The sequence below is a fragment of the Ricinus communis genome, chromosome 5 (genome assembly GCF_019578655.1).
Source record: "Ricinus communis isolate WT05 ecotype wild-type chromosome 5, ASM1957865v1, whole genome shotgun sequence".
NCBI lineage: Eukaryota > Viridiplantae > Streptophyta > Magnoliopsida > Malpighiales > Euphorbiaceae > Ricinus > Ricinus communis.
In genome coordinates, this window is record NC_063260.1 from 17,335,782 (window position 1) to 17,347,656 (window position 11,875).

Genomic DNA, 11,875 nt, shown 5'->3' on the forward strand with positions numbered 1-11,875 from the left:
TAATAATAATAATAAATCATGCACATTAAGCAAATTAATTGATAATTATAATATGGAAATATATATACATATATATATATATATATATATATATAAAGGAAGAAGAAACCTGTAACAGGTCTCGTGGAAGTGGCAGGCTAGCAGCTTCAATCCAAACATGCTCGTATCTGATATCTAGGCTTGGCGTAGCGTGATACATTTTGCAGCCTTACTGAAACAACCATGTAAATTAAAAATCCTAGGTCAAGGAATTAGGTATTGAGCTCATATATTGCCCTCATTAACATCCATTATATTAACGGATTAACAAAAATAGAAACATAATTCAATTGATGGAACATCTGATGAGTGAAAATTTCCTTCAATTGCGGAAAGCTTGTCAATATGCCGCCCCATCACAGTCATGCCAAATCGAACAATCGAAGGATGATAATGAAAATAGAAAAGCATACATTATCATTTCTGAACAAATAAGAGTCGGAGAAAAAAGGAATAATCTCCTGTATTAGAACAAGCTAATAAATTACATGGGAGTCCCAACGCATCCTATTCCTAGGCAGATTCTACTAATTCAGTTTGTAATAAACAGGGGATCCATCATTTGAAAAATTAATCTTGTATATTCCTCTACTCCGAAACGATGTTTACAAATTGCAGAAGCATGGCACAACCAAAATTGTTCCCTACTGCCTGCAAAAGCCTAAGATAATGATGCACCGGCTTAAACTGCATCTAAATCAGTCTGTTCTATTGGCAGGCTGATCCACCGGTTACAGAATAAGAATCCTGACTGCTAATTATTGTACAAAAATTTCCATATCAAAATCAGTACTGATAGGTGCCCTGCTGAGCGCTAATATTGTGGTATGTTGCCTGCGGAGCATTGGTGCTGGCATAGACACCATGATGAATATTCGCTGAGTAGGGGCTTTGCTGCATGTTCATGTTCTGATAGGGGCTTTGCTGAGAATTTACATTTTGATAGACGCTCTGTTGAGCACTTGCATTCTGGTAGGAGCTTGGGTGGACAGTCATGTTACTTTGATAGGGACCTTGTTGTGGATTCATGTTGTGTCCAGCAGAAGGCCCAAAAGGATGAAGCATGCCTTGTGGCGCATTCAGCCGCTCAGAAGATCCGCGGAATTCAACGAAACTTTCATATCCACCAGAAAGAGGATCTTGGAGCTTCATCCTAGTCCCAGCAACCTAAGATGTAGAGCAGTGATTTAACAATCTTGCAACAGATGAAATTTTCAAGATGTAAAACGTAATGCAAACTTCGCCACTTTTTTCAGGAAGTCTACTTAAGAACTTTCATCAAATGGTATCAATTTTATATTCAATTATGTCTGAAAGACCCAACATGGAACCATTACCTGTTATATATGCAAATACATGAGCCAAAAGGGATTGCACGAGAAAAGTATTAAAAAAAGAAAAATCAGAAATTTAGTAACAAACAATTAATCCGTCTTGGTCGTAATTTAAGTAGAGTCATGGAATTGTCATGATATTACTTTGCGATAAAGAAATAAATAAGATGAGGAAAATTTTTCTTTAGTATCCAAATTCAGTAGATCTGTTCTCCCAGAAATGAAGTTGACAGAAAGGCATGTTGTGATAGAAATATGCAGGGCAACATTTCACCTAGTCCGCGTAATTAATGACATACCTCACCAACATATGACATCCCCCCAGCTCCTGCAACAGAATTGACTCCACTTTTTGAAATATTAGCATCCAAAGCACTGTTTACATTTCGATATCTGGGACTGAAGACAATAGTAAAGTAAAGAAGGCAATCATAGTTATCATACACACTCAAATTATAAAATTAAAATAGTATCAGTACCCAACAGCAGCTGGAGGAACTGGATAACTATGACTTTCATACTCATGTTCAGTATCCTGCAAGAAAGGATGGAGAACAATGATATTTGTTGCCAATAATCTTTCAAAGAAAAATGAAATCATAATTGCAATTTTCTTGATAATACTACTCGTGCATCTAAACATTGTAAATCATTAATTTTTATAATGTTTAAAACTAGAACATCACAAGAATGTCAATATTAAATACCAATTAATCGCGTTTCACCGCAAATACAATCCCACCCCACAATGATTCGTCTATCCAAACTGATGAGATAATTACAATAAAAATAACATGGCCGACTTTATCAACCCATATATTTAGAATGACTTGTGAACCCAATATAGAGCGTACACTGCACTTAAGTCGACTAAATATCAATTCAAACTAGTAGAATTGGTCAGGGTGATCTTCTCTTCCATTATAATTTGTTGAGGACCTACTCTTTTTTTCATGTGTTTCACTACTTCACTAGATTTACTTCTAGTTGAATCCATTCACTCTTCAGCATATACTACAGTTATTAGATCCATATTGAAGTTAAGGTTCTTTAACCAGACATGGTAACAGAAAGGGAAACATTCACAGCAGCAGCATGAGGAGATAATAGTTGAGAAAGCAATAAATCTAATACCTTGGGCACTAAAATGGTGTATTAAGCTAGAAAAGGACAGTGTGATCAACACATTAACATAATAGAGAGAATAAAGCAAATAACTTGATAAATATGTTTCAGAAGATAAGTCCCCAGTAGAAAAATAAAGTTACTGCATTTTAACCTAATGATCACAAGTTCAAACTACAACATAACCTCCTTGAGATGCAGAGAAAAGGCTGCTCATAATTAACCCTCACTATGCCATAAATCTCATGCAGTAGGACTTCAGTTTTTAGAAACAAATTACAATAAGAAACCCACAAGCCTCTCCTATAAACATAGAAATATTGAATAGCTTTCACGAGTTATATATTGGGGGTAATACTGAAGATTATCACAATAGTAGGATCTATGAATTATAGTAAAATTAGTCCTATGAAAAAGATGGATACAGCATAGAAAAACTGAAAGAAAAAAAAAAACTGTATCTGAATGAGAGATGATGAGTAACAAGGAGAAGAAGATAGCCTTCTCTATAATTGAAGAAGTTTACTGAATAAGGAAAAGAAATAACACAAAATAGAATAAGCTACATGTTTTGGTAAATGGATACAAGAAAAAGAGAAAATAAGCTAAAAATAAAAATAATAAAATAATTTGCATATGAGCTGCATATAAAATGGCACAGGGCATGGTGGGTTCTCTATTCCCATCCCTGCTCCATTAGGAATCAGAAGGGAACATTGGACGAGCTATGAAGCATAGAAACTATAAAATACGCCTCTGAAACAATTTGGGGCCATTTCTATAATTTAGAAAAATTTAACACATGCTTCCTGTTTGAAAGCATGTTTCCTTCTTAAGAAATTCTTAAAAGAAAAATGAGTATTTATTATTGTTACGGAACTTTGTTTATTAAGAAATTTTTTTAAAGACTTGCTTAGTTGTTTGTTTTATTGATAATCTTTTCTAAGTGATTTGACCATTGAATATCTTTTCATCCATAGAGTTATTTACTTGAATGGTATTTTGAAATATTCATAATTTTATATATAGATTTTAATATATATATATATATATATATATGATACCATATTTTTAATATTCACAGGCATTCGTCTATGTTTTTAATATTTATAAGTTTTCCCCACATACCTGTTTCTATACTTTTGAAAAATGCCGTTTGCTGTTTCTATTGTTTCCAAGTTTCCATGCTACATACGGGACGAGTATCATTTCCAAGTTCCCCATTTCATTTGTTTTATAAACAATTAAAAAAATCATACATTTGTATAGTATCATCAAATATTTACATATACTAACATTTCCAAACTATTAGTTGATATAAAAAATAACGAATAATGTTTTAACTAATAGTTCGTTGCCCAAAGTGATTCCAGCCATGTTATATTTGGCAAGGATGGGTTCCCCGTCACTAAGGAAAATTTTCATCTCTAAGTTTAAGACAACACTTACCTCTTATAATCCCATCATTTCTCTCTAACTTCTTCAACAATCACGCCAAGATGCAAAAGACCACCTCCAAGCCTCATTCCTCTTACCACATGTTCTAAAATTCATTTCATAATATCATCTAATGTCTCCAACCATCATTGTTTTCCCAAAAGTTGCAAAAGTGTTAACTCATGATATCTTTATCATTGATTACTTTAACTGATAGCTTCTTGAAACTTTAGATTTTAAAAGTTAAGTTTCTTCAATTACAGAGATACCTCTCTCAAGCTCCAATTTTAGTGTATTTAACTAGGCTTTCTTTCCTAATCCTAGTCAATCACTGAGCCTTCATGAGCATTACACTCCAATGCTCACACAATAGTTTGTACTTGCAACCAAAAGACTAACGTGTTTTAAATCACAAAAACAGCCACTTTGCACGAGACAAGATTATGGATTAAACTGACACCAAAGGTTCCCTCCCAACAGTTATTTCAGCTGGCCATTAGCTGGTAATGTGCAGTTTATAATAATGGAGTTTCTGTTCTTATAAGAGAATTGTTAAACGAACAGTTTCTTTCTTCATGTTTTGGTAAAGCAGTAGTTTGTCTTGTACTTTATTTTCATAGTACACAACGGAATCCAGAATTACACATGCATATATACATGTCTGTATACTACAAAGAGAGGTAGTCATACAGAGAAGGCCATATTTGCAATGCAATTAAGTACTATCCATGGCAATACATGCACATTTTACTCATCCATTGGAAAATAACAAAATAGCGAAGCACGGAAAGACATTAAATAAAATGTAAGGAATGATACACATGCTGAACCATTTTCTTTCAACAACCACAAAGTAGTATATAAGACCATAGAACTAAGCTCTTTGATACTGGTCGTGAAGTTTGTTATAGACACTTAGCAGGTACTTCCATAGTTTTTCGATAAATACCAAGTACAAAAACCAGAAGATATGGAGAGAAGGAAAATTACCCTGAGAGGTTCATATCCACCAGAACTACTAGCTCCCATCATACCAGATGATCCTCTGCCAGGCAAGCTTCGTGCAGCCCCAAATCCCTGGATAGGTCCAACAGGCCCAGGTTCTGCTCCAGCATTCACATCTCGTAAAGTTCTTACTCTTAGTCTTGATGCAATCTCTGCCAGAGCATCTTTGGCAACACCAAATTTGCCAGATATCTAATATAACCAATAGTAAGGATTAGATCAATACTGTAAGAAATGGCCAAAAAGAAAATCAAAATCATGAAAATATCACCAACTAGAAGTATAAAGATTAACATCAGATACAGATTATAAATGCACCATTTAACCATGTCACCTGAACAAGCTCTTCATCTTCAGATGCACACTTAGGCTTCTCATCCTTGGAGTAAACGCGAATGTCTGCCTGAGTTCTCCTCCTCATTTCATTGATAACTTGACCTCCTTGTCCAAGTATACAGCCAACTTTACTCGAGGGGACAAGAAGTCTGGTCGTTATTGTACCTTTCTCAGAAAAGTCACTTGTTTTATTCTGAAGCTGAAGGATTGCATCAATTGTTTGTGATCTCGGATTCCAGAGAGCCTGAAACAATATCAGTACCATAATTCACATTAGTATATTGGCAGCATAACAATCTTAGGCATCATTGAATGATTAAATTGCAGGCTTTTGCAGCTTTTGAAAGCCAAGCAGACCTCGGAAGCAGATACACGAATCACACGTTCATCTGACTCCGCTGAAGCATCCTCAACATGAATACTAGCTCCGGTATCCTGCTGAACCACTTTGACATTAGAGCCTCCCTTGCCAATTACCCCACCAATTTTCCCAGCAGAGCACAAGATTTTCATAGAAAACTCAGCTGAAGGTTCCACAACATGTCCTCGAGGAACATCATCAAAGCCACCTGGCCCAAATCCTGAGGATTGACTGCCATATCTCCCCATTATTGGCATGGGAGGTATACTGTGGGAACTGTTATGATGAGGCCACATTGGACTTCCGAGTGGTGGCAGATTTTTCATGGGACCACCAGGAGGATGAAAACTTTGGCCACTGTAAGGCATAGGCACACTTGGAGGTTTGTCCTTTCGTGGATTTTGATGCAATAGAGTGGACACTTCATAAAGAGCCTTTTTCGCCACATCAGGTTTTGCAGATATCTGAAACATACTTTCCAAAATTACACTTTCAGTTGAAAGTTACAAAAAGTTCAGATTTTCCTTCTGAGACAAGATTTTGACAAAAAAAGAAAAGAAGTTTAAGGGATTGATAAGCAACATAAAGTTAGAAATTATCACAAAACAGTTTACTTGCAGTTCCCTATAACAACGTTATAGTATCAATATTCATTAATGCAATAATCTTTTTTATATACATAACTACATAAACTCTATTTGTTCACTCCATAGCTAGAAAGGATGCATGTCCATACAAATTTCAATAGAAGCAAGTACATATTGCATGCACTCATCAAAATTGTAAGTCAACTAGGAATAAAGCTCTACAAGAGTCAATGAATGGAGACAGTTATCTCCATAAGTTCTATCCTCCTAGGCATACATATTTTGATAATATCCTTTATGCACTGAATGGCACCAACTTGATGAGAATTGAATTTCAACTTGAATAGGAAATGGTCCAGAATGCTTTGCTGCAACTTTCAGTAGTTAGAGTATCACATAATGAGACAAGGATAACCTTATTTGGAAGTGTACACACTAACTGATATTGGCCATAGAGGAGAGAAACATAAAACACCTGAAAACATGGGCAACTCATCCCAGTAACTATCTGGAAACTGTCTCCTATAAAAAGGCATGAAAAACAAATTTGGCAATGAAGACAAGTATAAGATGTGGTACAGAAAAAAGAGATATCACAATGCAATTGGTCCTTCAACTACTCCTATTTGGCTCACTACATCATCTTCCTGCACTCTACAATAACAATGTAGTGAACAAAGGTCACTCTACCCACCTCTTCTGCATAACTGGCCCCATCCTTTGATTCACCATCTTAATCAAGATATGCCTTGATCTTCCAGGTGCATTCACATTTGGGCATATATCTCTCAAACTTGAGTCTAGAGACTTCCTTCCAAGACAAAGCATGAAGAGATCATGTCAGCTCTCATCTGGGAAATTGGTTGTCACATCTTTGGCGGGTAATGTACAGGCTGGCACCAATTTGAGCTGCTCACAAGAAGCAGGCAAACAGCCGTGGAAGACCTGTCTTAACAAGAGGGCATGCATTCAACCATGCTGATTCACAAGGTGGAGTTCAAGTAAGAAATCCATGTATTACTTCGAAATCAGTAGAAAGTTTAAAGATTTCAATGCCAAAGGTCTTGACAAAGCCAAACAACATTCACATGTCCACTTAATCATGGAGTTAAGAGCACCATAATCCACTAGGCGACATGGTCATATCATATTCCATCGATCACTTTCAGATCACATATACAGTTTCATTTAACCATCTTCCTCTTGCAGCAATTGAAAATGTGATCTAAAGATACTATCTTATTTATATTATAAGCATAAGTGTAAAAAATAAAATCCCATAAAACCTCATGGCCTGCCACACTAAGATTCTGAAGAGTTTGCAGCATCTCAATTCTTGGCCTTTCCTTGTGTAGAGAAAAAATGATGGTTATTTTGCTTATAATCCATTTATAATACTGTTTCACGTAGTCAAATATAAACTTCCAAAGAGACAACTGGAAGCTCTTCTTGAATCCATTATGCTGCACCTAGAATCAGAGGTTATAGAGACAAAGAAGAGAATCTTAGAACTAAGATATCAATCCCTAAGAAATTACTTCGCAGTTGAACTGAAAGAACAGGGCTCGAAATGGATTAACAGCAAGAATTATGGTCCACATATAATGAACTTCTGGTTTACATTGCAGAATGAAAAGTTAAAACCCAGAATTAGTACTTTCCTTCCTTCCTTTGTCCATAATGGGTTTAGCTTCAACTCATGGCCAACTGATGCTAAAAGAGCTCCGCACTGAGGAGGCCCAGGCCTAAATCTAAATAAGCATAAGCAATTTCACTATTCCAACCAATATGGCAAGTTGTCTTCAGAAGTGACAGCCAGAAATCTGAAATGTGGCTTTATAAGCTGGCAAGTAACTGAAACGCACTGCCTGAGTAATCATATTGATCAAGGAAGATCACCGGGTGACGAAATGAGCTACAGATTAAGAGAGTAAGAGACTGCAACCCCAGCATCCAACTTGTCAATAAGAATCAGATTCTTAAATCAAGGGACACCATTTCAGAGCCTCTCATTTTCAAACAGTAACATAAAGCCAACTCTCAATAACTTTGCTCACTAGCAACTGGTATAGGAACATTAAGTCAGAGGAAGGACCCTAGATTAGACAGCATATGTACAATTATATTCCCATATAGATAGCACAGCAAGATAACTTTTAGAAGATTCCTATTGGGCATGATAGCTATCATTATATACATTCATACAATGATACAAAGCTGTCAATATTTAGAAATGCACAAATCTCAAAGTTATAGTTGCTTTAGCACTGTTAGAAAACAAAATAAGCTTCCCATGCCAAACAAATGTGTTCAAAACCAGTCCATAATTGAACTGGAGGGGAAGGGTCAAGCATCAAAAGTTAAACTACGACAAAACTGGATTCTAACCGTGATTGAATGAAATACATATCTTTGATAAGTGACTATACTAAATATATTGTAATAAATAACATAAGATATTCCAAGAAAATATAAAGACTATACAATAAAATTAAATTTGCTTTTGACACTTAACTTGTAAAACCATAATTTATAACTATTCCATATAGCATAAAACTTTACTGGAACAGTGGCTTTGACAGATTGGGAATAAGATTTCTTAATTTACCAACATATGCCACATCTATAAAAAAAAATCCTGGTAGGCAGAAAATCCACTAAAATGTGGTTCCAGTAAGAAAGAAGTGGAAAAGAAGATATAAGATCTAGTCAGATATAAACAAATGCTATGGGCACTTCCTGTGAAACTAAAAGAATCAAAGGGGCAAGATATATTACTTGAACCAATTCGTCCGTGCTCATAGCACAAGTGGGAAGGTGATCTGCAGGAAGAACACGGATATTAGCACCTTTCTCGCTTCGCAATCTTTGAATGACATCTCCACGTTTTCCTAGAAGACATCCTACCATGTTATTTGGAACTAGAAGTCGTGCCGTGACAAAACCGTTTTCATTATCATCATCAGATGTCATTCCACCAAAAAGATCCTCCTCAACAATCCTGTCATGAACTTTCAAGAGAGCATCCTGAGCAGCACAATAAGGCTCCATAATGTCCTGCTCATTCTCCATAGTCAAATCCTCATGATCATTATGATTCCTAGAAATTTTTTCAGGAGAACTATAAATTATAATAACTCTTTCGTCCGAACCAGGAACAGGATCAGCAACTGTAATCTTTGCCTGGGTCTCTTCCCTTAGGCCTTTAATTATGCCGCCACCCTTTCCAATAACACCCCCAATTTTTCTTGAAGGACAGAGTATACGATAGACAGTATCAACAGGAAGTGGGTTCCCTGAAGATTCCTCACGGCCAGAATTGTTCCATTTTCCTTTTCTGGTAACCCCTTTCCGCTTGAATTGATTGTTTTGATATTTCTTAAAAAAATTCCTCTTATTCCCATCCATACTGCCCCAAAAACTAATAAAGGAAGTGGCGATCGGTTGGTCCTGCACAAACAAATTCTTATCATCACCTTAAAACCAAAGGCATTGAATCTCTAATTAATAATGGCCTGAAATGAACAATAAAGTAGCTTTAAAAAAATGTCATCACTTTTATACAAATAATGCAAGTTGATAGACATGACATGTGTCCTGATAAAAGTTCTAGAAACTAGTCCACCAATGCAAACTTTAGTACTATTTGGCACTTTTTCAATTTTTTGGCACAATTAAAATGAACAGGCTGCTTTGATCCTTCTTTTTGGAGCTTTAGTTAGTAGGAGATATTGGAATTTTATGAGAGTTAAATCTTGAGTATTTTTGGTCGGGCTCTCTAATTGAGCATGCTATGAAAATATGGAACTGGGGATTCCCCTGGCGTCCTGTTATGAGAGACCTTATAATATTTCCTAATGCAAATAATCAACCTATCTTGTATATTAATACTACACTCTTCTCCTGACAATGTTATAATACAAATTACAAACGACCGCATATTCTAATCAAAAACATTAACACCAATTCAGGAAAATCCGAATTCACACAATAATAGTGAGAAGATTAAAAGCCATGAAAGATAAAGAACAGAAAGTTGATAATTACCTGTTTATTCAAGAATATAGATCCAACTCACCCTCTAAATAATAGTGAGAAAATAGAAAGTTGAAAAAGAAAGTAGCTAGATTAATCTCTGTAAACTAACACATTCTAATTGTACGACTATGAGAGCATACATCAATTACACATTCAGATAAACCCAAAAAGGAAAAAAAAAAAAAAAGTAGAGATAAATAGCAAGCCCTAGAACTGCAGCGCTAAAAGTAAATTTAATAATAAAAAAGAAAGGAGTTACAGTTAAGCTACTTCAAATTCAAATTTCTCCAACTCCAAACGAACACTAACTTAGAAACAAATGGAATACAAAGTCTAATGCAAGTGCAATAGGTTAAGCTAATAATAGGGTTTTCTTTTGCTAAAGAGAGAGAGAACAAGCTACAACTATGTACAATGATCTCGAATAATGCTGCAATTATGAGAGTATACGCCAATAAATAAAAAAAGGCAATCAGAAAATTTAGGGTTTTGGGAGCAGCAAAATGAGAGAGCACGTACCTGTGATGATAATAATAATGAATAAAAGAGAGAAATTATAATCGAGTTAATCGGCGGTGGTGGCTAGGCTAGCGACTGATGATGCTCTGGAATCTCCATTTTTCTTCTCCATGGACGCGGAATAGGGAGGTTGCCGGATTTTGGCTTCAAAATGTTGTTCTTTGCGGGTTTTTTTCTTTTCATTTGTACTTTGCAAGAGGCTTGTTAAGGCCCATCATTCATCATAGACTCGTATCCGGGGTCTGCTTTTCTTAAATCTTAGTGTGTTAAAAACACGAATTTTACATAAATGTCAAAAAATATTAGCTTTCTAACTTTTATATCACTAGATGTAAAAACTTACAAAATCCGTTGATAGTCAAAAAAAATATTTTTATACAATATAAGAAAAAACACGCGAACTCTGCTCTAAAATAACGAATTCAAATATCTAAAAAATCGCAGCAACTCAATCTAACAAGATTACAACACAAAATCTAAAAAAATCAAATAGAAATTTTGACAATAATTTACTATAAACAATAAAATGAGAGAACATAAAGCTTTTTCAATAAACAAGTATATTATATTTTTTGATCAAATTCAAATCTGAAAATAGGTAATGTAATTTTATCTATCTATTTTTTTTATTTTTTGATGTTTAAAAAAATACATTAAAATCCTTCAAAATATGTATATTATATGATTTACTTAACTACTTATATGTAGAATAAGATGATTAAAGAATTTAAGTTTTCAATCTAAAGATAAGTAAATAATCAGAAATTACATGTAGAAAATCTAAAACAGAATTGTATGTAATACAGAGGTATACTATAAGTATATCTTTTGAAATTTTATAAAAATATATTCAAACCCATGTGTTATTGGTATATATCCTATAAAGCATTTGTATTGAGTATTATATTAATATAAATAATAAAAAAGAATAAATCAATAATATACTATATAAAGTAGTTTAAAATAATATATGAAATAAATTTTAAAAGTTACAATGAAGAGTATATAATAAATATATATTACGTGAAAAAAATAATATACAGTAAAAAGTATAACATGAATATATAGAGATATTGTAAAATTAAAAAATTAAT

At 34.5% G+C, this 11,875-nt stretch overlaps 1 protein-coding gene across 1 annotated transcript; it reads right to left on the reverse strand.

Moving 5' to 3' along the window:
- Positions 1 to 484: 484 nt before the first annotated feature.
- Positions 485 to 11,008, reverse strand: LOC8261174 (KH domain-containing protein HEN4). Its single transcript, XM_015717748.3, has 8 exons — positions 10,782 to 11,008; positions 9,003 to 9,674; positions 5,634 to 6,101; positions 5,275 to 5,520; positions 4,926 to 5,132; positions 1,853 to 1,908; positions 1,673 to 1,772; positions 485 to 1,206 (listed from the first exon to the last, which is right to left on the reverse strand). The coding sequence occupies exons 2-8, from the start codon at positions 9,630 to 9,632 to the stop codon at positions 826 to 828; spliced, it is 2,088 nt and encodes a 695-aa protein (XP_015573234.2). The 5' UTR covers positions 9,633 to 9,674; positions 10,782 to 11,008; the 3' UTR covers positions 485 to 825.
- Between the last annotated feature and the right edge of the window lie 867 nt (positions 11,009 to 11,875).